Here is a 27316-nt window from a genome sequence, read left to right on the forward strand (position 1 = left end):
CCTGTGTGGAGTTAATTCCTTCCTTAGAATTCCCAGGATATTTTAGCTGCAGCTCTGTAACCCAAAGGAAATGTAGGTGCAGCTACCCAGTGAATCAGAACCATTACAGCAATCACTTTTGATAATTTGGTTAGAGCAAAATGTTTGGCCTCCAAGTAGAAAGTTGATTCTGTTTTGCAGTGGCTTTGTACATGAGTCTTAAGAGAATGAATTCACTTCATATGGACATCCCCCTGCAAAATAAGCATTTGTTCCAAGAATGGAATTCAAATGTTTAATCCTTTAAACTTGATGAATATAGCAGTGAAGAAAAGAGATCATATTTCCAAACAGAGCTAAACCACAAGTGAAAAAACAAGGAGAATGTGCCAGACTGTCTTATGATCAAGTATTTATAGTAAAGCTATTAATAGAATGGTCATTACAGCGGAGTGGAGATCCTAAATATAAATGAAAATTCTGAAGTGCTAATCTCTAACAGTGAAAACTGCAGTGCTGTCCTAAAGGTGATAACAGAAGGTAAAAAGTCTTTGGTATGTGATCAAACTTATTCTATGCTAAAACTGAAATGTTCTTTTAAAACAATTGAGATATTGCCTACTAAAATGCATTGGTTTGTATGACTACTATTCATATTATTTGTTGTATTATTTATTCTTATGTTCATGTTTAATATTTACTAACTAAATAACCTTTTTTTAGCATAACTTTCACTGAATGTAGAAAGATGTTCTTTTGAGTGAGTGCTATAATCACTGAAAAAAACTCATAAGTCAAATCTAAAATAGATGAAGATAAGCGTTTCCAAAGTTACAATGGTACTGACCTAAGTTTCATATGAAAGGTCGTTTTTCCTGAATAAGCTTTAAGTAAATGGTTACTCATGGAAGCTTCTAATTTATATTGAATCTGGGCGGTTCAGAAATTTTTTTTAAGTTTATAAAACATTTTTAAATGAGTATCTTGTTTTCTAAATTTTGCATTTTATTCATTTATCAATCCTATCAGTTTTGTAGTTTTCTGAATTTCATGTATAATTTTAAGCAGTTGATCATCTGTTTGCACAACTAGAAAAATATTTTTAATTCATTCTGACCTTAAATTAAATCTGTAGGTGTTTCATATGGATAATTACACCAGTGATGAAGACTTAGACATGGACTTTGATACCCAGCTCATCATTCAACAGAGTTTACAGGATATTTGCAAGCCAGGGACTGCACAGCAGGCACCTGAGAATGAGAGGTAATGGTATCTCATTACCAATGTAGCATAAGTACTCAGGAGTTGACACATATACTTAAAATATCTATGAGACTTGATGCCTGACAAAACAGGAAAAATTTGGACATAATTTAGAACTGAATTAGGCAGTAAAGAAAACAGTTGAAGAAGGTTAGCAGCAAACCAGGGTGAAGAGATGCAGACTGATAATCAGAAAGAAGAAACACATGAGAATATGAAAGGCTAGAGAACTCTTGTGCATCTTGTCTTTGGGGGGCTAAGGAAATACATAAATCCAACCAAGACACATAGAAAATTTTCTTCAACCTCCCTGGGTGGGTAAGGTAAAGTCCATCCTTTAATCTCAATTCAAAAGGAGGAATTATGTAAACTTAAATCCAGAAGAAGGGACTAACTCGTTCTGAAAGGTGTGGATTTAGAGTTCTGTTATGACAACACTAGAAAAGAACCCCATGGGTCCCTCCGTGGTGTAAGAAAATATCCCTGGAAATGAGCTGACTGCAGCTGAGCCCACCTCGTCAAATGCTCTCTGGCTGATCAGCAACCTCAACTCCCTGAGTAGTTACTATTGTTTTTCAAGGGTAATAAACCCTGTTTGCTTGTGATGGTGACTCCTATGTACCTACTGGAGTTAAAACTGGATAAATGTGTTTTAACCCCAAGAGATTTTATAATTAAATATAGGGATGTTGAAGTACATCAAAACTATAGTATTTTTTTTTAAAGTAACACACTCATCCTGGCCAGTGTGGCTCAGTTGGTTGGGCATCATCCCATGCACCAGAAGGTTGCCCGTTCGATTCCTGGTCAAGGACACATGTCTGGGATGCAGACTCAATTCCTGGTATGGGGCGTGCAGGAGGTGGCAAATCAATGTTGTGCTCTCACATCAATGTTTCTCTCCCTCCCTCTTCCTTTCTCTCTCTCAAAATCAATTAAGTCCACTGGTTGTGGCTCAGTGGTTGAGCATAGACCCACAAACCAAGAGTTTACCAGTTTGATTCCTGGTCAAGGGCACATGCCTGGGTTTCAGGCTCAATCCCCAATAGGTGGCGTGTAGGAGGCAGCCAATCAATGTCTCTAGTCGATGTTTCTACTCTCTCTATCCCTCTCCCTTCCTCTCTCTGAAATCAATAAAAAAGCCCTGACCGGTTTGGCTCAGTGGATGGAGCGTCAGCTTGTGGACTGAAGGGTCCCAGGTTCAATTCCAGTCAAGGGCATGTACCTTGGTTGTGGGCACATCCCCAGTAGGAGGTGTGCAGCTGATTGATGTTTCTCTCTCATCCATGTTTCTAATTCTATCCCTCTCCCTACCACTCTGTAAAAAAATCAATAAAATACATATTTTTAAAAATCAATAAAAAACATATTTAGCCCTCACTGGTTTGGCTCACTGGATAGAGTGTCAGCCTGTGGACTGAAGGGTCATGGGTTCGATTCCGGTCAAGGGCACATGGCTGCGGGCTCAACCCCCAGTTGGGGGCATGCAGGAGGCAGCCCATCAATGATTCTCTCTCATCATTGATAATTCTCTCTCTCTCTCCCTCTCCCTTCCTTTCTCTCTAAAAATAAAAATCAATAAAAATATTTTTAAAAAACACTTAAAAATCAACAAATAAATAAAAATTAAAAAGTAACACACTCATGGAGCCATACTGTTTTAAGCATTTCATAAATATTAAGTCATTTAGATCCTCATTGTCATTACCTCTTGATGTGGTAGGTAATATAATAACCCGACTTAGAAAGAAGAAGACAGACTTACCCAAGGTCCCAGAGCGAGTGAGTAAAGAGCCAGCATCCTGGCTTCAGAGTCTGTGCTCTTTACCACACTATTCCTACACTTTTGTGTTAAATTTAGGAATAATCATTAAATAAAGTAAGTAATCATCAAATTGTAAGTAGGACAGATTGTCTAAGGCAACGGTTCTCAACCTGTGGGTTGCGACCATTGGAAAACACATATAGCATATCAGATATTTACATTATGATTCATAGCAGTAGCAAAGTTCCAGTTATGAAGTAGCAACGAAAATAATTTTATGGTTGGGGGTCACCACAACATGAGGAACTGTATTAAAGGGTCACGGCATTAGGAAGGTTGAGAACCACTGGAAGGAAATTTATTCTCTTCAAGTTGGGTTCATTGAATAATCAAAGAAAATGGGAAGGTAGCAATCTCTATTTTCTAGGTTTAAAAATAATGTATTCGTAAGTGACCTTTGAAACTTTATTTTTTTTAAATATATTTTATTGATTTTTTACAGAGAGGAAGGGAGAGAGATAGAGAGTTAGAAATATCGATGAGAGAGAAACATCGATCAGCTGCCTCCTGCACATCTCCCACTGGGGATGTGCCCGCAACCCAGGTACATGCCCTTGACCGGAATCGAACCTGGGACCTTTCAGTCCGCAGGCTGACGCTCTATCCACCGAGCCAAACCGGTTTCGGCTGAAACTTTATTTTTAAATATTTTAATAAAAATGTTAGTTTAGAAAGTGCCAATAGTGTTTTCTTAGCCCAAATTCTGGCCATGATTATTTTTTAAAACTTAAACCAGGATTATTTACTATATTTTTAAATAATAATTTTGGCTAGAATCATTGACATTATAGAGTAGCCATTAAATTTTATCATGGGATAATGTGACATTTCAGTCCTAGCAGGTTTGATTCAGTTCAGAAAACACGATTAAGGGCTTGCTGTGATCCAGGCTCTGACACAGTCCTTGCCATAAAAGGGAGGACACGTGGGAGAGGAGTTTCCCCAAACGCACATGTTGAGGTTCCCACTGCATTTTGCAAGTATTTCTATTAAGCCTCAGTCATTACCTCCCTATGAGTTTATCCCTGGTTAACTACTATTGCCTTTAGTCTTTCCTTTTGTTTTATGTCAAATATCTTAGTGTTTTCCTAAGTTTGGGGAATTACATGTTTTTCTTTCTATGCAGCTTCCATTCCTTTTTGAGCACTGACTGTAAGAAGATAGTGGAAACAATAGAGACAGTTAAGTACTCTTCCTATTCTATCCCCTTCAATTTGTGGTAAGAGGTGATGACAACTGGCAGCATTTCCCTCTATATTCTGGAAGCCTAGAAGTGGTTTCTCCCAAATGCTGCACAATATGGGGTCCTCAGCTGACTGTCAAGAGTCTGATGTGGTCTTTCCTGGGAGAAAATACTTCAGAACAATTTAGCAAAGAGTCCAGGCTTCTTGGTGGACAGGACTGTTTTTCTGATGTAACAAGGTGATAGGTATTCACAGGCCGTGGTGGATGGAATGATAGAGGAAGGGCCATACTGCCTGTTTGTCCTGTGCCATTTAAATCTGTCTTTCATAAAAGATGGTGATGAATTACTGAATTACATTGTCTCATCTACTAACCCTGACGGTAGAATTCTGGAGCAGCATAGGCTGCCCTGTATGTGTGCCAAATGTGAATCTGTTCTCATTTGACTTGTTAACAGGTGAGGAAGATGCATTGTTACACTTGACCAAGTACGGTTCTGCTTTTGATGAAGCAGATGAGATAGGCCGGCTTCCTCTGCATAAGGCTGCAGTGCAATTAAATACAAACATTTTGGAAATAACCCTGAAAGGTAAACTCCCTTTATAACTCCTCTGATACTTTTGAGAAATAAATGTCACATTTATTTTTATATCTTAACCTATGTGGTCTAATGGATTTATTTCAGCTTCAAAACCCAGTGTGTGGGAGCAAACCACCCACAATGGTGAAACACCACTTTTTTTGGCTGTCAGCAATTGCCTCTTAGAAAATGCCACTTTTCTGCTTCTCAACGGCTGTAATCCAAATGCCAAGAATTTTGAAGGCAATTCTCCTCTTCTTACAGGTAAAGTAACATCTTGTCTCTGGGGAAGAGTTTGTGGCTCTGAGTCTCCTGCATGCCCACAGGTGTCAAAGGCAGCTTTTTGTACATAGCTGCAGCTCTGTCACTTCATCCCAGCAGATCAGACATAGGTACCTGGCCCTCTGGAGCTCTCCACAGACTAGCCTGTGAGGTGGCCTGATGCAAAATCTCTGCCAGGTTAGGCACTGATCATTTTGCATGGTGCCTTAATTGAGCCAGTTAATTCTGGTGCAAGAAAGCAGAGCAGGAAGAAGCAACCAGATAAAGTCAGATAAAGATGGCAGATTGAATACAAATGCCTAATTTAGCTCCCTCCTGAGTATCCACTAAAATTAAAGTTAAGTAATTGTTTTATGGGGATAAGATACAAAAGAATGGGAAAAACATGAGAGGAGACAACAAAACGTAATTTTTTTTAAAACTAGAGAATGATTTGACCCAGTGATCCCACTTCTAGGAATATATCCCAAGAAACTAGAAACACCAATCAGAAAGGATATATGCACCCTATGTCCATAGCAGCACAATTTACAATAGCTAAGATTTGGAAATAGCCTCAGTGTCCATCAGCAGATGAGTGGATTAAAAAACTGGTACACCTACACAATGGACTACTATGCTGCTGTAAAAAGGAAGGAACTCCTACCATTTGCAACAGCATGGATGGCACTGGAGAGCATTATGCTAAGTGAAATAAGTCAGAGAAAGATAAGTATCACATGATCTCACTCATTTGTGGATTATTATCAACAACATAAACTGATGAACAAAAACAGATCCTGAGACAGAGAAGCATCGAGCAGATGCTCAAACCCCAGAGGGACGGTAGGGGCGGGTGGGGGTAAGAGGGAGAGATCAACCAGAGGACTTGTATGCACGCATATAAGCATAACAAATGGATGCAGACACCAGGGCGGGGTGAGGGCATGAACGGGAGGGGGGGATAGTGGGGGGGGGGGATAAGGACACATATGTAATACCTTAATCAATAAAGAAAAAATGTATTTTTTTAAAAGGCTAGAGAATGAATAGTGAAAAGAAAACCACATCTTAAATTGGGGGGAAGACAAAAAAAACACAATTCTATCAAATGACCTGAAAATTATTGGCAATAGTTACCTCATGGAGCATAGGGAAGAACAGGCAGCTAAAATAGGAGGATTGGCTCAGTGGATAGAGTGTCAGCCTGTGGACTGAAGGGTCCCGTGTTTGATTCTGGTCAAGGGCACTTACCTCAGTTGCAAGCTCGATCCCCAGTCCTGGTTGGGGTGCATGCAGGAGGCAGTCAATCCATGTGTCTCTATCAGCTCTCTGTCCCTCCCACTCCCTTCCACTATCTCTAAAAATCAATGGAAAAAATAACCTCTAGTGGGGATTAACAAAAGAAAATAAATAAAGGAATCTTATTTTTAAAAAATAAATAAAATAGGAGGATTGGTTTAAAACTATTAAGAAACAAGTAGTCTGATCTCTAGATCACTTCTCCCAATCCACCCTGCTGGGACAGATCCCCTACCCCCCACCCCAGAAAAATTGATTTATTCTCTGGATAGTTTAAACAGAGCCATTCTGCACTGGGGAATATTAGGCAAGGGTGGGAGTACTGGATTAAAAATACTGGAGGAATTAAGCAAATATGGCTGAGACCTCACAGCCCTCATCCTAACCAGGATTCCATAAACTGGCAGCCAGAACTTTACCCTCCAAGAGGAGGTTTCTCTGAAGAATTTGATCCCCAAAAAGAAAGAAAAATAGTGACATTGGGAGTTCCCCAACAAATGGCCTAGGCATATCAACCTATAGTTAAGACCACAGTCCACAAGTCCCACCCAATGTTTAGAATTTCTAATCAGCTCTTTAGTCCCCAACTCTTAATCATGAGCAGAGAGCCAAGAACTATCTGAGAAAAGTCTTCAAGAAACAAATATAGCCTGGCTGACATGGCTTAGTGGTTGAACATCCACCTAGGAACCAGGAGGTCAAGGTTCGATTCCAGGTCAAGCAAGGCACATGCCTGAGTTGTGGACTCGATCTCCAGTGTGGGGCATGCAGGCAGCAGCCAGTCAATGATACTCTCTCATCATTGATGTTTCTCTCTCTCTCCCCCTCTTCTTTCCTCTCTCAAATCAATAAAAATATATTTAAAAAAAGAAAAAGCAACAAATATAAGCAACTTCACGGAAATAGATTATTTAGGAATAATAAAACATAGGAGAAAATTATATTTTCCTCAGAGAAATTAATGAAATAATAGAAGCTACCAAAATAATTAAGGAACAAAACAAAAAACAGGCTTGGTAATTAAAAATATGATAGCAGAAATAAAACTTAAAACAAATGCTGGGAGATGGAATTTAGGAAAGCTCCCAGATAAAAAGATAAGAAATGGAAAATAGGAAAGAAAAGGAAATAAGAAAACTAGAAGGACGAATAATAGGAATAATAGGAATGCTAGAAGGAGAACAGACAAGGTGGAAGCAGTACATCAACAATGGAATAAGTCAAGAAGATGATTTCCAAAACAAAGTACATGTGTTCCAGAATAAAAGGTCATACTAAGTACCGGCTCAATTAATTAAAAATGACCCAGCACCCTTGGCACTCTATATTTCAGTCTTAGAGCAGTTAGAGCTTTTTCTATGGCACATTATTATGAGCAGAATTCATACTGATTCAGCATCTGGCGCTAGCAAGAGTCCTCAGTCCATGCCAATATTTAGCAAATGGGTATGGAGATGAATAAATTAAGGTGTTTTAGAATCTTGAAGGGTTAAAGATTAACAGCATAAATGCAGAAAAGCCAGTTAGAGAATTTTAATTAACAAAATGTAACCTTAAAAATAATTGCCTAAATATTGCTGCTTTTGTTTTTCTACTTTTTTTTTTTAATATATTTTATTGTTTTTTTACAGAGAGGAAGGGAGAGAGATAGAGTCAGAAACATCGATGAGAGAGAAACATCGACTAGCCGCCTCCTGCGCATCCCCCACCGGGGATGTGCCCACAACCAGAATCGAACCTGGGACCTTTCAGTCCGCAGGCCGACGCTCTATCCACTGAGCCAAACCGGTTTCGGCTTGTTTTTCTACTTTTAAAACAGCTATAAGCACTTCTAAGACTATACTGAGTACTGATGTTCCAATTCTCTTAAAACTTAAAAATGATAAATGAAAAATTTGTGTCTGTTTTTCAGCCACATAAGCCACCAATAGACAATGAATAATTGGTCATGTCTTACAGAAAAACAAATAGCCTATTGATATAAAACACTATTAATATTATTTTATATATACCTCATTTTATAATCTGTTTCCAAACACAAAATGCTGGCACATGTGGGTAGTTAGGAAGAGCTCCTCAAGAAGCCTGAGGGGCACTCTGGCCTTAATTTCCTATTGAACACATGCCTGCTTCCCTTCTAATTCCCCAGCTGTTCTACACGACTCCTACGACATGGCGTCCTTGCTGATCAGACACGGGGCGGATGTCAATTTGCAGTGTGCCAACGAGAGGACAGCTCTCCATGAAGCAGCCAGGCTGGGCAGACGGGACCTGGTGAAACTAATGCTGGTTTCTGGAGCTCACCCTGATCCACAGAGCTCCTACGGATTCACTCCTCTTGCACTTGCTGCCCAAAGTGGGCACACCGAGATCATGGAAATATTACTGCAGAAAGGCAAGGTTTTCTCTTTTTAATTAATTAATTACTTTTTAATCCTCACTAAGAAGGGGAAGCGAGGAAAGAGAAGGGGGAGAGAAAGAATAACATCAATGTGAGAGAGACACGTCAATTGGTTGCCTCTCGCATGTGCCCCGATGGGGGCTGGGGATCGAACCCACCTCATTCCAAATCACATTATGTTACTACCCTGCATTGCTTGAGTGGCAACATTGCATCAAAGAAATGGGCCCTGGCCTGGCCTGCCTGGTCTAGCCAAACCAACTAGGGCAAAGCAAGATTTTCTTTTTTAAAAAATATATTTTATTGATTTTTTTACAGAGAGGAAGGGAGAGGGATAGAGAGTTAGAAACATTGATGAGAAACATCTATCAGCTGCCTCCTGCACACCTCCCAAAGAGGATGTGCCCAAAACCAAGGTACATGCCCTTGACTGGAATCGAACCTGAGACTCTTCAGTCCACAGGCCGTCACACTATCCACTGAGCCAAACCGGTTAGGGCAAAAGCAAGATTTTCTATACCATCAGCACACTACCATAGGTAAACTAGTAAGCATTCTCCTCCTCATGGACAGCTTCAAAATAATAGTAGTTAACATTTTACTTAAGCCTAATATAAATCCTTGAAAGAAGTATACTAGTATGGTAAAATTAGCTACTGAAAATCCTAAAATAGCAGCATTGAATACTTTACACAAAAAGAGTAACCTTTTCTATAGATCATTGATTAAAATATAAAGAAAGAAGAGTGCCAACAGATGTTAAATCTTTAACCCTTCAAAGAAACCAGCATTGGCTGACCTAAGTGAGCTGTGAGTGAGCATTCCCCTTAAATGACCCCCTTACAAAGTGATTTGCACAAAGTGACATAGCTAGGTAAATGGCAGAATCAAGATTTGAACCCACATCTGCCTCATTCCAAATTGAGTTACTTTACTAATCTGCATTGCTTGAGTAGCAACGTGGTATCAGAGAAATGGGCCCTGGCCTGGCCCACCTGCACACAATCCTGACTACCCTACTTACTAGCTGTGCATCTCTGGGGAAGTCACTTTGCTTCAATGTGCCTCCGCTTCTTTTCTTTAAAATGAAGATATTGGCATCTACTTCTTAGGATGTTGTGAACTTTAGAAATTGTTGTGCATATAAAGGAACCAGTACATAATGAAGACTCATTCCATGGGAGTTTATTAGACATTTCTTCTTGCATTCTAGGAGCAGGATCCTTGCTTGGGCAAGCACTATATTCTAATGACCATGGAGTCTGTCCTAAATTAAAGTCACTGCATGTTTTTTGTTGTTGTTACTCCCCACCCAAGGATATTCTTTCCATTGATTATTTTAGAGAGAGTGGGAGGGAGGAGAAGAGACACAGAGAAACACCGATGTGAAAGAGACATAACAGTCGCACATGGGGCTGGGAATGAGCCTGCAACCCTTCCATCTGAGGGCTGACACTCTAACCACTGAGGGCAAAGTCCCTGCATCTTTTTTTTGGGAGGAGTGAATGTACCCAGAATGCTCTCCTCTCCTTTTGTCCATTCCAATGCTACTCTTTCTTTAAAGCCCATTTTACTGAGAGGTCTTCCACAGCTGACCCCAAACTCCTTTCTCCTTCCTTTACACCCTGGTTCTTCTCACAACCCCAGCCCTGAGATCTTCTGGAGGGCATTTTGCCTGTACCTACACAGGCACACCTTGTTTTATTGCACTTCACTATATTGTGCTTCATCAATGTTATGTTTTTTACAAATTGAAGACAAGAACCTTCCACCAGCAAAAAGATTACGATTAGCTTTATTTCAATACTCCCTATAATGTGGTGGTCTGGGACCAAACCCACAATATCTCTGAGATATGCCTGCACTCTTTTATTACCCACACCACTCACATGACACTTCCCATACAGGGAGCTACAGTTTGTCCTTTTCACTATCAGTAATCTGAAACTTCAACTAAAAACAATTATAATGTCTCTTACTATGAACAGCTCCCTAAGTACAAGTTAAAACAGAAAAAGGCCCCTTTCCAGCATAGCATCTATAGGTGGCATATTCAACAGAAGTGTTAGTGCATCCTATGTACGTGTGCTTTGAGTTAGGTGGGCTTTTGTAAATTGGTCTGGAAATAAAACCACCTTTTATAAAATTATTTCTCCTGGAATTACCAAGTTAAAAAAAAAACATTCTAAAATTGCCAAAACCGGTTTGGCTCAGTGGATGGAGTGTCGGCCTGCGGACTGAGGGGTCCCAGGTTTGATTCCCGTCAGGGGCATGTACCTTGGTTGCGGGCACATCCCCAGTAGATGTGCAGGAGGCAGCTGATCGATGTTTCTCTCTCATCGATGTTTCTAACTCTCTATCTCTCTCCCTTCCTCTCTGTAAAAAATCAATAAAATATATTTTTAAAAAAACATTCTGAAATTAGTCTGCAAGCCAACCTATTTATAGAGATTACACAATTCCCTCCTCCCCAACTAGATTATAAACTGCCTGAGCAGGAGGTACATTTCTTTCATTGATTCTTAGTGCTTTGCTAACATGGCTGTTCAATAACTGCTTTTTGGTAGTGGTAATATGTTTTTAAGAATGCTTAATCAATACAGTGGAAAAGACTTTAAGCATAACAAGAATCTTTCTCCTCTTAGGAGCTAATGCTCGTGGCCAGGCCTCAGATTCTTCTTCCATCTTACTTGAAGCTGCTAGTGGAGGAAATCCAGACTCCGTGACTCTCTTGCTAGAGTATGGAGCTGATGCCAATGTCCCTAAGAATTCAGGCCACCTACCCATTCATGTGGCAGCCGACAGAGGCCACTTGTTGTAAGTTCAATTACATTATTGAAAATAATAGAAATAAGTAATAGCTACTTTTTTAGAGCAGCTTCTGGGAACTTTATATTCTTCATCTCTGATCCTGCAACTCCAATATCCCTTTTATTAATTTTTAATTGATTTTGAGAGGGGATTTGAAGCATCAATTTCTTATTCCACTCATTTATACATTCATTGGTTGATTATTGTATGTGCCCTTATTGGGGATCAAACCCACAACCTTAGTGTATTGGGATGATGCTCTAACCAGCTGAGCTACTTGGCCAGGGCGCCAATACCCCTTTTTAAAGATAAACTCTTGACCTAGAAAGTGGTGAAGTCAGGCACATTCTGTAGCCACTGAAAAAACATAAGACTATTTTTTTAATATATTTTATTGATTTTTTACAGAGAGGAAAGGAGAGGGATAGTTAGAAACATCGATGAGAGAGAAACATCAATCAGCTGCCTCCTGCATGCCCCCCACCGGGGATGTGCCCACAACCAGAATCGAACCTGGGACACTTCAGTCTGCAGGCCGACGCTCTATCCACTGAGCCAAACCGGTCAGGGCGACATAAAACTATTTTATTATCAGGTCTTTAAGCAATATGAAGAGCCTCAAGTCTCATTGCCTGGGATAATTTTGAGTTTGTAATCTAGACAGTAGTTTCATTTAGCTTTACTTGGTATCTGAACTTTTAGTATCGGGAACTATGCTTTTTTGGTTGGGGGTTCTAAATACCACCTAATATTAATACCATCCAGTGCTAGTATAAAACCATCATAAACATGTTAATGCTGCATCTTTTTTTTTAATGCATCTTTTTTAGGGAGAGGGAGAGAGAGAAATGTGAATTTGTTGTTCCACTTATTTATGCATTCATTGGTTAATTCTTGTATGTGCCCTGACTAGGGATTAAACCTGCAACCTTGGCCTATTGGGATGATGCTCTTACCAACTGAACTACCCAGCCAGGACAATGCTGCATCTTTAAAAATTTTTCTTTTTCTTTTTTATGTACTTTGAAATTTTTTTCAGAGCTCTAAAGATTTTGATTCCAGTTACGGATTTTGCTGCAATTAAGCGGAGTGGCATCAGTCCAGTTCACTGTGCAGCAGCAGGAGCACACCCTGAATGCCTTGAACTTCTCATCCAGGCTGGATTTGATGTAAATTTCATGCTAGATCAGAGAATTCGCAAACACTATGATGACCATAGGCAGTCAGCTTTGTATTTTGCTGTATCAAATGGTGACCTCTCTTCAGTTAAGCTGCTTCTGAGTGCTGGAGCCCTGCCTAACCAAGACCCAGTTAACTGCCTCCAGATAGCCCTAAGGATGGGCAACTATGAGCTGATAAGTCTGCTGCTACGGCATGGGGCCAACGTAAATTACTTCTGCAAAGTCAACCCGTTACACTTCCCATCAGCACTGCAATACACCCTGAAAGATGAAGTCATGCTCAGGATGCTGTTGAATTATGGATATGACACAGAACGATGCTTTGATTGTCCTCATGGAGACAAAGTTCATCGTGTCTATGATTTTGAGGGCTGGACATCTACAGTTATCAAAGATACTCTGGTGAGTCCACAGTATTGGCTGTATCACCTTATATTGTCATTATCAGTGACCCTGAAATAGCACTAGGGAAGACTCCATTCATCCTCTCCAGAGCTCATTGTTGGATTTTAAATGGGAAAAACACAATAGTAGAAAGATGTAAAAGGTACAAAAACAGAACAACAAAAACCACAGTAATTTAACTCAATTTAGGGAGTTTCACAAATGAAGCAACATCTGAGCAATGTTTTCAAGAATGAAGGTGATCTTGTATCCATGATGCTTTTTCTTTGAATAAGTTCTCTAGCTAAAATGCTTCTGGGTTCCCAATACCTGCACCCCTAAGTTTTTGACTCTTTTAGCACTAACATTTGATTAAATGGTTTTCTTTAGTCACCTTTTCGATGAAAAAAACAGAATCACAATAATGGATCACGCCCTCCTTGAGGCATTTTTCTCTTGGTTTTTATCACACCAGACTTCCTCTTTCCCCAACTTGAGTTCTTGCCACTTTCACACAGCTGACGCCCTTCAGGTCTCATTTCAAACATTACTTCTTCAAATAGGCCCTTGTCTAAGTTCCCTTCCCTAATCACTCTCTTATAACAGTTTATTTCTTTGATAGCACTTATCATTTCTGAATTTTTTAAAATTTTACTGATTATGTCTCCCCCACAAATACATGAAAGTAAGCTCTTATTCAACACTTTCCTCAACTTACAGATCTGTGCTTAGCACACAGTAGATGCACTATAGACACTTGAATTCAGTAACATCTAAAAATAAGTGAGCGAAGAAAGTACTTCGAATCAATTCTGAAAAGTAAAAGGCAAAATATTGTATGATTTATTTTTTAGGTTATGATTAATTTAGGATTTGGTATTTAGGCATATATCTTATATCATTTTCTGACTTTTCACATAGTGTTACTTGACTTCTTACATGGACATCTGTAAGACCATGTGAATTACTTGAAGATAGAAACTATCAGATCCCTCAAGTAACAGGGTGGGAGTAGGTTATAAATGATAAAAACCCAAAATTAACAGTGGCTCTAATAAGATGGCCTATTCCTCTCAAATAAATAAAGGCCAGGAAGTGAACAGCCTTCTAATTGGACAGCTCCACAAATTCACAAGAGAAACCTGCATCCACATTCCAGTCACCAGGAAGGCAGACAGAGGAAGCAGCACACACCTTGCTCTTCTTTAAGAGCATCCTGAGGGTTGTTCACACTTCCATTTACATCTCATTGGCTAGAATCCAGGTGGCCACATCTCAGCACAAGTGAAAGACAGCCTTTACTCGTGGCCAACCAAAGGGGATAATAGATACTACATACTACTAATAGTCTCTTTCACACCTCCATTACATCTCACATAGCTCTGAATTCATAGTAGTAAATATTTTTCCAAATATTAGAGCTAAGAAATAGATTTTCTTGCTCAGCACCTTGGTTTATAAATGAGAAACTTGAGACCTTGCATTCTGAGTTTACTGCTCTTTTGATTACTAGGCTAAATAATAAATACTTAGTTTTCATAGTTCTGATTTTCTTCCTCAGTTCTGCGAAGTAATAACTTTGTCGTGGCTGCAACATCTCTCTGGAAAGGTTGTTCGAATAATGCTTGATTATGTTGATCAAGTTCGGATATGTTCTAAGTTGAAAGCTGTGCTCCAGAAACAGACGCTCTGGTCAGAAATCCATAATATTTTGAGTGAGTATCATTCTTGCAGAAGATTCTTATCAAAAATACTAATTGAATTCTTGTTTATAAAACATTCTTCTCTTCATTAAAAACTTGACCTAACGAAACCAAGAAAAATACTACTCCTAACTTTAAAATGTTAGTTTGTAAATATATTTAATTTGCACTATTATATCGGTAGGTAAAATTTTTATCCTAATCCTATGTAACAGTGTAGAAAGAGGAATTAAAAGGTATGAAATGGCAATAAAAACATAGATGAGAAAAGATATCAAATGACCTTTTCAAACCAAATCCTGTCACAGTAGAACCAAGTCAAATTAGAATTTCATTTAATTTCCTCCTGAGTGTTTAGCCTGATAGTGAGGGCCAGGACTGGGTAGAGGTGGCAGATTTAAGAACTTCAGATCTCACAGGCCAGACCCACAACAGTTGCCGGTCCTCGGACTCTAACTTGACATGATTCTGAAATCATTCTCTACAAGGGTTGAGTGAGAAGTAAAAAGCTGTTTCCATATTAAATTCCCATTTTGTCACAGGAAATGAAAATCTTGATGGCTTAAGCATAATAAAATACATTTGCTAACTAAACCCTAGTCACTTAAAAAAAATCAATTCTTTTTCCTTTTGGATAATCTGCCTGTCTCTCTCATTTTAGCAAACCCTCGTTCCCTAAAACATCTGTGCCGCCTAAAGATCCGGAAGTGTATGGGACGTCTGCATTTGCGCTGCCCTGTCTTCATGTCATTTCTTCCATTACCCAATCGTCTAAAAGCATATGTCCTTTACAAAGAATATGACCTTTATGGAGAAGGAATTTTCACAGGAACTTGGTAATCAAACTGTTCTGGTTGAAAAGGTATAGTTCTTTAGCTGTATTCTTTAAAATGTGACTTATTATTTCTCACTTTACCTAGCAACTAAAACCTTAATTCAGTCTACATTCTTTAAAGTTGCTCTGAACATAACCTTTCAATATATCAATGGCTAGCATTCTGAAAAGCAGTTTAAAAAGACCAAACAGTAAAAATTTCAATTAACTGAAATAGATCAATTCTAACAAAATTTGATCTTATATTAAGTGTATGAATGCATATTTCTACATGCTCAATAGATGCTACCTCTGACAATGCAAGATGATTAACAACAATCCTTTTTATAGAGAAGTACATATATAAAATGTGATTGCATTGAATCAATATTGACTCCAGCACATGACCCAAGGCCAGTTTAGTGTCTGTTTACTTGCAGAGTCCAGTATAGAGATGAGGTGGGTTAATTAAAATAGAATCTTGCAATTAAAATAGAAAATTGCAATTTCATTGTTAATGGGAAATAATGCATCCCTTTCCGCAAAACCCTGGTCAAGGGTTATCATTTATTGGTTAATGTGATCACTGGAATAGAAATTACAAGTGTTTTCAAATGGATGATGGCTTATAATTTCTATATTGAGCCTACTATTCCAGTACTGGACACAAGGAGGAGCTCACTGGTAGAAGTAGTTACAAGATTTTAGTTTAAATTTTTATTTCTATATAGTCTATGCTATATGTTAAGTACAGGTTCCTATGTGTGGAAAGTGAGAAAGGAAATAGAAGACATTCACTCAGCCACTGCTGTGTAGCATTTAGATGGCACATCAACAGGAAGCACAGAGAGAGGTAGGATGGCGTAGTTTTCTTTTCACCATAGGCCCAATCAGCTACGGCCTGATGTTTACATGTTTAGTCTTAGCATACTTTCTTAGCATAATACATTCTATCTTAGGTGAACTAAAGTTATATTTCTTTCTCATGTGGGGATTCATGGCTATATAGACTATTTGAGTAAGCACCGACTTAATTTTTTTTTTAATAATACAGTTTCTCGAAAATTGCAAAACTAGCTGGCATAAATAGATTATTTTAAATCAAATTGTAGTATCTTATGTAATAGACAAACATGGTAATTGACCATACCTTCACTACACCTCCCATGGGCTAATCAGCAAGATAGTCAAATTAACTGCCAACAAAGATGGTGGCCGGCAGCCATGGAACTGGAACAAGCAGGAGGCTTGCTTGCTCCAGTGAGGAGGAAGCCAAGGTTCCCCGCCTGCCCCTGCCGGCTCTAAGCTACACTCAAAGCAACAAAGTTTCAATTATATAAGGTAAATAAACCCCAGATACCTGCTTTCAGCCAGCCGTGGCCACTGAGCTGGAGCCTTGGGTTGCCCCTGGTGATGGAGGGAGCCAAGCCCTGGCTGGCTCTAAGCTCCACTCCAGGCTACAAAGTTTCAATTATAGAAGGTAAATAAATCCCAGAAAAAAAAAGAAAAAAAAAGGAGAGGCTGGGAGCTTCTGTCCCTGGGGAGGCTTGGCCAGCCTGAAAACAGCCATCAGCCCCTCACCCAGGCTGGCCAGGCACCCCAGTGGCACCCCAGTGGGGACCCCCACCCTGAAGGGCAAACCAGCCGGCCTCTATCCTATATAATAAAAAGGTAATATGCAAACTGACCCTAACAGCAGAAAAACTGGGAATGAGTGGTCACTATGACACACACTGACCACTGGGGGCAGACGCTCAATGCAGGAGCTGCCCCCTGGTGGTCAGTGTGCTCCCACAGGGGGAGTTCTGCTCAGCCACAAGCCAGGCTGATGGCTGTCAGTACAGCAGTGGTGGTGGGAGCCTCTCCTGCCTCCTCAGCAGCGCTAAGGATGTCAGACTGCAGCTTAGGCCTGCTCTCCAATGGCAAATGGACATCCCCCGAGGGCTCCCGGGCTGCCAGAGGGATGTCTGATTGCCAGCTTAGACCCAATCCCCCAGCGAGCAGGCCTAAGGCAGCAAGTGGTCATCCCCCGAGGGGTCCCAGACTGCGAGAGGGCACAGGCCGGGCTGAGGGAAACCCCCCCCCCATGCACAAATTTTTGTGCACTGGGTCTCTAGTCTGTTTATAAGTGACTGGTGAATTATATGTATGTCAATATACAAATACGAGAGGCCCAGTGCACAAAATTCATGCATTGGTTAGTGTCCCTAGGCCTGGCCAGCAATCAGGGCCTTCCGGCTGCCAGCCGGGGCCTTCCTTTGTTCCATGCCACCCTCTGGTGGTCAGTGCATGTCATGGCGAGCGACTGAACTCCTGGTCTCCCGGTTGAACTCCCGCAGGGACACTTTGCACATTAGCCATATATATATATATTAGAGGCCCGGTGCACAAAAATCTGTGCACTCGGGGTGGTGGGGTCCCTCAACCTGGCCTGCGACCAGTTGCAATCCAGGACCCCTTGGGGGAATGTCCACCTGTTGACTTGGGCCCACTCCCCGGGGGATCAGGCCTAAGCTTGCAGTCAGACATCCTTCTGGCAGCCAGGGAGCCCTTGGGGGATGTCCAACTAAAGGCTTAGGCCCCCAAGGTATCGGGCCTAAACCATTAGTTGGACATTCTTAGTGCTGCCACGGAGGTGGGAAAGGCTCCTGCCACTACCACTGCGCTGGCCAGCCATGAGCCAGCTTCTGGCTGAGTGGCACTCCCCATATGGAAGTGCACTGACCACCAAGGGGCAGCTCCTGCATTGAGTGTCTGCCCCCTGGTGGCCAGTGCGCATCATAGCAACCAGCCATTCTGCCATTCAGTCAATTTGCATATTATCCTTTTATTATTATTATTATTACTAGGGGCCCAGTGCACGAAATTCGTGCACTGGGTCGGGGGGGGGGGGAATGTCCCTCAGCCCAGCCTGCCCCCTCTCACATACTGGGAGTGTCAGGCCTGGGCAGGGGACCCCCAGACCCCTCTGATTGCTGGCTCTGCCCCTGGCCCAGGCCTGATGCCTCTGGCCCAGGATTCAGGCCTGGGCAGGGGACCCTCCTTCTCCCCCCCATCACCGGCTCCGCCCTTGCCAGGCCTGATGCCTCGGCCAGAGGCATCGACCCCCATCACCCTCCGATCGCCTGATCGGCCCTTTGCCCAGGCCTGACACCTCTGCCAGAGGTGTCAGGCTTGGACAGGGGACCCCCATCTCACCCTGATCACTGGTTCTGACCCCCGCCCAGGCCTGATGCCTCTGGCCCAGGAATCATGCCTGGGCAGGGGACCCCCATCTCCCTCTGATCGCTTGCTCCACCCCCCACTCAAGCCTGACGCCTCTGACTCAGGCTTCAGGCCTGGGCAAGGGGACCATCATATCCCCCCAATCCCCGGCTCCGCCCCCCACCCAGGCCTGATGCCTCTGGCCCAGGCATCAGGCCTGGGCAGGGGACCCCCAGCCCCCTCCGATTGCTGGCTCCGCCCCCCGCCCAGGCCTGATGCCTCGGCCAGAGGAGTTGACCTTCATCACCCTCCGATCGCCAATCATGAGATCGGCCCCTTGCCCAGGCCTGAGGCCTCCGGCAGAGGTGTCAGGCCTGGGCAGGGGACCCCCAGCTCCCCGCAGTTGCAGGCTCCGCCCCTGCCTAGGCCTAACGCTTCTGGCCAAGGCATTAGGCCTGGGCAGGGAACTCCCAGCTCCCCACGATCTCCCGCTCTGCCCCGCACGTGCTTCATCGCACATTTAATGGCACATGCAGCACGGAACACGGATAAACATGCGGGTACATGTCACAGTCACCCACGCCACGGCCACACGCTGGTACCCAGACGGGCTCACGGCACTATTTCCACTGTTTCCGGGGCCACCAGAAGCTGCCAAGCGGCCTGCAGTGGCTGAGCCCTCCTGGCCTGGCTCGGGGTGTTGCTGGATTGAAAATGCATCGATGGGGGGTGTCCAAGCTGGTGATTGGGGGTGTGGACCCCGGGGCCTAGGCTCAGGTGGTGGACTGCGCAGGGCGAGGCCCCCGCCGCCGGGACGTGGTCCTGACAACTTTATCCAGAGTCGTCTGGGACCCCTCCCCACTCGGGGCCCAGGAGCGGCTCTGCAAACAGGACGCAGACCTGGCTCCGGCCGGCTCCGAGAACAGTGCTCACCCGCCTCGGCAAGTCCTAAACTCACGCAGGAGGTCTCCTCCATCCTGGGCGCCTCAGCCCGGCCGGCCGGGGCGACAGTGGGACCAACCGGCACCTGGCGAGTGCCCCAGACCCGACAAAGGCTTTCCAAGACAGGTGAGCGCCCGCCACTCCTGTAGGTGGGGGTCACCTGCAGGGGGCTCCTCCTTCCTGGGCGGCCCTGACCTGGAGCATCTCCCACAGGACCCCCTGGGGGTGGGGCCCTCTCTTCCCTCAGCCTCGACTTCCCGCTCGGAGCCCCGGGGCCTGCAGGTCGCCCGCTGGGACACCTCGCCCGTGTTCGACCTGGTGACCTGGACACAGAGGTGGCCAGGTCCTCGTCCTCCCGCCACGGGGTGAGCACGCAGGAGGGTGGAGGGGTCCCTAAGATGAGCCCATAGAGCGTGGAGAGATGGGGTGCGGGGGGAGGGGCAGCGGCTGTGGGGAACAGGCAGGTTTTCCAATTGTCCAAGAAAAAAGCAGAAATAACCACATAAAAGATGGATCTGAAGAGCAGGTTGAGGGCGTGAGTGCGGGCGGATGCCGCAGCCACCCCACTGGCCCACTTCCGGGTCTGCGGGCGGGATCGGGTCTCGGGAGACTGCTGGCACTCACACCCCCAACCCGCTCTCAGATGGTGCTGTACCAAACTGCCTGCAATATGCAAATTAGCCGCCATCTTTGTTGGCGGTTAACTGCCATCTTAGTTGGCAGTTAATTTGCATATCTTGCTGATTAGCCAATGAAAAGGGTATCGGTCATACGCCAATTACCATTTTTCTCTTTTATTAGTGTAGATTATATAGGGTGTCCCTATTTCCCCCCTTTTGCCCCCTCTACCCAGCTGTTGCCCCCCACTTCTCTCTGGCCATCACCATACTGTTGTCTGTGTCCATGGGTTGTGCATATATTTTCTTTGGCTAATCCCTTCTTTAAATTCACTTCTTTAAATTTTTATTTTCAGATAAGTGCTTATAACTGCACTATTATATATTTTCTATTATATCATTCAGAATTAAGATTTTTTAATTGAACCCTTGTAAATTTTAGCACAATTTAATAAATTATGCTAGAAGCAATTAGGAGATTTTTCATGTAATGCATATACACTTCAATTAACATTTTATTAATTTTTAATTTTTTAATATTTTAATTTCAAATAATCTCATACATGTAAAAAACCTTTAAAATACTACAGCATATTATATGTACCCTTCACCCAATTTCTTAGGTGTTAATAATTTAAACATAACCATTATACAACTAACAAAATTTGGAATATATTTTTCTTATAATCTCTTTAATGTTACTTAACCCATTTACTTTGTTTTTGTTACTCTTCACCCAAGGACATTTTTCCATTGAATTTTAGAGAGAGAGAAGGGAAAGGGAGAGACACATTGATTGGTTGCCTCCTGCACATGCTCTGATAGGGACTGGGGATCAAGCCAGCAACTGAGGTACATGCCCTTGACTGGAATCAAACCTGGGACCTATCAGTCCAAGGGCTAATGCTCTATCCACTGAGCAAAACAGGCTGCAGCTTAATTCATTTACTTTTAATCGATGTGTCTTTATATTTAAAGTGGGTTTCGTTTTTGATTCACCCTCATAATCTGTCTTTTAATTGGTGCATTTATGCCACTGACTTTCAGAGTGCTTACTGATAGTTACTGCCATATCTGGCAGCTTCTGGGGCTTCCAGGGCCCGCCAGCGGCCCAGGACCAAATTGGGTCCTGGGCAGCAGGCAGGCGGCTCCTGGGGCTTGCGGGGCCGGCGTGCCTGCGGCCCGGGATCAGATCCGGTCCCGGGCGGCAGGCAAGCAGCTTCTGGCATCGCCCACAGGTGCCTGGATAGAGGCTTGCGCAGGTGGCTCGTGCTGTCCCGCCCTGCCTGCAGTATGCAAATTATCCGCCATCTTTGTTGGCAGTTAATTTGCATATCTCACTGATTAGCCGATGGGAGGCATAGCAAAGGTTCAGTCAATTACCATGTTTGGCTATTATTAGATAGGATAGATATTTAGGAGATACATACACCTATATCATAATTCTAAAGTTAATTCCATCCATCCCCCTGGACTTTCTAAAAGTGTATATACATTTTATAAAATTCAAAACAAGAACAGAAACTCCCAGTAGCAGAAAAGAACTTGGTAAATGCTACAGGAAACTCTAAAGAGCACATGGGATGAATATGCAATAATATTACAACTACAACACTTAAGCTGGTGTACACAATAACCTGCCCCTATAAACAATAGGAACTTCTTTGAATAGAACCACACATAGAAAGTATACATAGTCACACTGTCTGTAACATGTCCAGGATAACTACTAAGAAGTCTCTTTATTTTTCTAAAAGATAAACAAGTCACTAGTGAAGAATTAGCATTACTTTTCAATGAGTGACAAGTTTTTTTTTTCATTTTAGCTGTTAGGGAATTGCAATGGGGCTAGATGTAAAGCATCATTTGAAATTACTCGGAGAAATAAAATTCAGAACATGTTCAAATATTTCGTACAAAAATGATGGTACAAAAATTATGGACTTTATTATACATTAAAAATCTCCTAACAGCATAGTTCCTGAAGCCTTGTCAGAGAATATCTGTTTTGACAAAATGAAAAAGTAAGTTCTCCAACCCACATGTATACCACAATTACATTGAGTTCTTCAAATCCAATTCTAAAGGAAAATGTAGCATGAATTCAGTGCTGCATGATTAATAGCATCAGTGAAATAAGAATTAATCAATTCACTTACACTACAAATATATAAAGCAGTTTTACATATTAGTTATAATTTTATCTCATGTTAATGAGATTAAAAACTTAGTTCTTATATTAACTGAATTACATATCAGTATAGCCGCAAGAGATTGGTTAAAAAGTATAATATAGTTCCAGTTTCAAATTTTTATATATTACTTTTTAATGTAGAAGAAGAAAATCTCATGAAAGAAAACCAAACTTGCAAGTAATAAAATGAAAGTCTTGCTACAGTCAGTGTGTTTGAAAATTTAAAGTACAGTTTGAATGCTAGGAGGTTGTTGTCAAAACCAATGTTAATATTTTCACTTTATTAATTCAGGTGGCAGAAGGTTTTATATAATACATGGGTCCTTAGGGTCTGTCAGCATTTATAAGATTTAAATTTTAAATACTTCAAGTTCCTATATATAAGTCAAAATTAACTCTGATACCTTTACCACTCATGATTATATATTACATAGAATATTATGCACAAGCATAAAGGTAAAATAAATCTACCTAGACTGTAGAGGCTGAGAATTCTTTTGAAATTAATCACAAAGTAATCATTGTAGACATGGCAAAAACTACAATGGCTTTGGGGATCCTGTTTAAGGTAATAGTTTCAGTCCCTTATTAGCAAGTTTTGAACATTTTAAAAGGGAGAAGGAATAACTTGTTTCCTATCTATTGACTTCATTACCACTGGTACAAAAGGACTATTCATATAGGTAGCAGAATACATAGCAAAATTAGGTAGACTTAATTTTTTTCCTTTTAAAGAATGTTTGGTTAATTTCTTAAAAAGAAGAAAAAACACAAAACATTAAGTATAAGTTTGAATCTGAGTAAGAAATCCCAAAATCTAATTCAATTAACACCAAAGCATCCCAAACCTACAAGGGATTTCAAAGGGTAACTAAGATAAATTTTAACATTACACAGAAACCCTTGGGCAGTCTTCTTTAATCAAAAAGAGTTTATTAAAGTTGATGCTTAAATATCAGCAGTAATGGAATAGTTTATACAGTCCTAGTAATGGAATAGAAGGTGAATCATCTAAAATTGTTAAACCCACACATAACTTCTGTTGGGCGCTGGAATGTGCTTTAGTCTGACTTATGGACAGGTTGTGATTGTGGAAATTCCTATCAAAATGTAACTTAAAAGGAACTATAAGTCTGTCCAGCATCCCTATGCCTTCCAGTACCCTTAACTCTACCCCAATGACTAGAGTGCTAACAAAGGTCAGCATGTCGCTACCAGGTAAAACACTAGCCTAGTAAAACTGCCTCCTAATGCTGACCACTTCCCTTGTTGGGTGACAAAGTTCATCTGAGCTAAGTGAGTTGACAACTTCATAGTATAAACAAAAGACTTAAACAGAACGCTTACTAATTCTCAAAAAGGTCCCAAAAGCATGACTTGCAAGACTAATCAAGTGCTGACCACAGAAGAAAATTTACCTTCTATAAAAGAACAATACACAAGCTATTCTGAAAGCATTTTTTTTAGTAAGCACAAAAAATACTTTTTTCAAAAAGTAACCCATAAATTTTTACTTTTTTATTTTTTACTAAATGTTTTGGTAACATAAGGCTTCACAATGATTGTCAAGTAATCATTATTCCCATTTGGCACATGGATAAAAGAGTATCATGATCTTATATATAAACACCTATCCCATTCGTACAGAAAACAGTGTACATAAAGTGTGAACAGTCACACTATATTGTGAGAACTAAATAAATGTCATTTCTAATTCAGAACTAAAGATTAACTGTACATAAAAAAACAAAAGGCTTTTTTCCCTTGTAAAATTAGTCTTACCTGGCCGGTGTGGCTCAGTGCTTGAGCGTCGACCAGGAACCAAGAGGTCACTGGTTCAATCCCCCCCACCTCCCATCAGGGCATATGCTCAAGTTGCAGGCTCGATTCCCAGTAAGAAGCATGCAGGAGGCAGCCAATCAATGAAGTTTCTCTCATTTATGTTTCTATTTCTCTATCCCTCTCCCTTCCTCTTGCTCTAAAAAATCAACTAAAAATAAATAAAAATTAAAAAAATTAAAATTAGTCTTAGTGGCTGATCTCTTGAAAATTTTAAATGTATAACTGTAAAATAGTTCATTCAATATAACTTGTCTACATACACTTTTACATATGAAACACAGGAACATAATTTCTATCAGCAATGTTAAAAATCTGAGTAAAGAAAAAAAATCAGTTGTTGACATAGAAGTAGGCAGTAGAGAAATGTCATTTTAACCTTAACACCATGCTAAAGATCCTTCCTTGGTCAACCCTCCTATTCCAAGCATTCAATTCCTTTTCAGTCTTTCATGGAATGAGATATTTCACTCATTTGAAGAATATACGTATTTACAATAATTAGTGCAACTTATCCTATTCTCATATATTAGTTATTTGCCTTTGTGGATATAAAGCAGTGATCAGTATGTTATCAAAACATGGGATTATGAAAATACTATGGGTATCAATCTGAAATTTAGAAGACTACATTTTCTAAGTTAATCTCTGGGAATTTTTACTTTAAGCAGAAAGCATAATTGTTATAGAACTTCTTTTGAAATGTCACTTGATTTTCAATAAAAAGTATCTCACTCAATGCAGAAAATACAATGTATTATCCTTTAACAATATCTTTACATGTTAAATCCTAATCTAAAATGTACTTCAACAACAACAACAAAAATCCCTTTTTATAAATTCCAAAATCTTATTTTAACCATTACTGCTCTGCAGCAATTATTCAAGTACCAACCTGAGAACTAAGTCTGTGATAATAAAATGCCCCGGGCTGTAACAGTAATTGAACTGACACTTAAGCTTCTTTCCCAATGGCACTGGGTGTAGTACATCAGAGAAATGTGAGCAATCCAAGAAAGTGCCCTGCATCAACAGTAGTACCACTGCCACAATTTAAAACCTTAAGTCTAAAATGTCTTTTCTAATTATTTTATAAAAGTTCTATTGCACATTTAATATTGTTAAAATATTTGCAAACTTGTAGAATTCTCTGTATAAAGAGTGTTGAACCTAATCAGTCAAAAGCTTCCTCACTACCAACAGAATTATTTTTTTTTTTTTTTTTTTTGGATTTTGAGAGTACGTTTATTAAAGCTGGGGACAGTGAAACAGGAAGGGCTTAGGACAGAAGTAACAGGGGAGAGCCTCGGCAGGGCTGTGTAGACTCACTGAGAAATAAAAGTCACAGTGAAAGAAGTGAGCCCAGGTGGGGCTGTCAGCTCACTGGAAAGTCAGAGAAAGGGGGACCTTGGGACAGGTTCAGGGGTTAGCCTGGGATGCCACTGCCCATACTCCCAGGTTACAAGTCTCGTGGGGTTCCTTAGAGTTTAGGAAATGTGTGCCTATGGGGGAACAAGAGGGTTCAGAAGGGAAAGGTGCAGCGGTGGTCCTGGGAGGGAGAGCGTGCCACCAACAAAATGTTCTTAATGAAAGAGGGGGAGTGTAACCATGAATATGTGAAGCTGAAGAATAAATGATTTCTTACGGTGATAGCCAGTTACAATAAATTCACAACTTAAAGGGGAAAAGGCTTGAGCAAGTGTAATTCCTCAGCAATCTACTTTAGGGAGATGAACAGGTTTCTTTTAGACATATGGAATTTGATGTTACTGCATAGCATATTATTTTTGAGGAAAAGAAATCAATGCAAACCTAAGTCATCAAGGTCAACTTATTTTTTTAAATGAAGTTAAAACAAACAAGCCAATATAAACTTTAGTCTCCTCCATGATATTTCAACATAGTTGTTACCTTGAGTCATTTCACCACAGAAATTGTAAATAAATTTGAAGGGGAGAATTATCAACCAAAAGCAAGGATAAGTTTATGCTTCTGACTCTCTCTTCTTTCCTTCTTCTCCCAAATCACTCTCTTCTGACTGGCTACTGCTAAGGACAACAAACTGCCCCTCACTACTGGCTTGGTTTGGTCTACTGGAAGCAGCTATCAACCGACTTTGTTCTTCTAAGTCCTAGTGGAAAAGACAGAAAAGAAAATATAAGTTAACTGTTTGCAATCGAATGGAAAACTATGCAGTTAAAGTACATACTTGAGAATCACTTCAATCCTTCTGTCGTAAAATAATTCATAATTCTGGCAACTTACTGAGAAGAAAGGCTACAACAACAAATGCAGCACCAAAGTGAATTCTGGTTCCATTCTATAAATCCTATAAAAGCCACACACATTTCTGTGTTCTCCATTATTATGGTCAATAACCAAATTCAGGACATCATTACCGCTATACTCCACAGTAAAACACTCATAATGCATCACCGCACATCCCTTCCCCTTCCCTCTTTGCGCCCTCTTCTCCAGCTTTGTTTATCTTGCTAAACCAGTTGTCATCCTCCTTTAGCCTAATCTACCCAAGAAGCCTTGACTTCAGTGTCATCTTTGCCACTTCCCTCTCCTTTGTCCATACATCACTCCGCTGACAATTCCTGCTGATCTGTTCTCATTAAATATCCCAGTTATCTTTTCCACTGCTGTCAATGCCACACCCCATAACTGGCTTTTTCAATCTCTTATATCACATAGCTAATGTATTCTCCAGATTTTGTTCTAAAATTTGTCTAGCTTAAAATTATTCTATTGGACAGACAATGATTTGACACTCCTGGTAACATTAAAATATATATATGTGTGTATTTATACACTATACACAC

The 27316-nt window shown here is 41.0% G+C and overlaps 2 protein-coding genes across 8 annotated transcripts in view; one reads left to right on the plus strand and one right to left on the minus strand.

Moving 5' to 3' along the window:
* The first annotated feature begins 1110 nt into the window (after positions 1-1110).
* On the plus strand, positions 1111-15890 carry ASB14 (ankyrin repeat and SOCS box containing 14). Its single transcript, XM_036331829.1, has 9 exons — positions 1111-1245; positions 4197-4242; positions 4703-4844; positions 4941-5099; positions 8548-8793; positions 11445-11616; positions 12650-13193; positions 14737-14890; positions 15540-15890. Exons 1-9 carry the CDS (start codon positions 1124-1126, stop codon positions 15716-15718), a joined length of 1764 nt encoding a protein of 587 aa, XP_036187722.1. The 5' UTR covers positions 1111-1123; the 3' UTR covers positions 15719-15890.
* Positions 15891-25634: 9744 nt separating this feature from the next.
* APPL1 (adaptor protein, phosphotyrosine interacting with PH domain and leucine zipper 1) overlaps positions 25635-27316 on the minus strand; it is a 32161-nt gene continuing 30479 nt past the window's right edge. For 5 of the 7 annotated variants that reach the window (XM_036331836.1, XM_036331834.1, XM_036331835.1 and 2 more), the window contains one exon: positions 25667-26619. In XM_036331836.1, the coding sequence (XP_036187729.1) occupies positions 26473-26619 (147 nt within the window). In that variant the 3' untranslated portion in view covers positions 25667-26472. Of the gene's footprint in view, positions 26620-27316 lie in introns of all 7 variants that reach the window. The other 2 variants (XM_036331830.1, XM_036331837.1) reach the window with 1 other exon arrangement.

Source organism: Myotis myotis, unplaced genomic scaffold, assembly GCF_014108235.1.
Source record: "Myotis myotis isolate mMyoMyo1 unplaced genomic scaffold, mMyoMyo1.p scaffold_m19_p_13, whole genome shotgun sequence".
NCBI lineage: Eukaryota > Metazoa > Chordata > Mammalia > Chiroptera > Vespertilionidae > Myotis > Myotis myotis.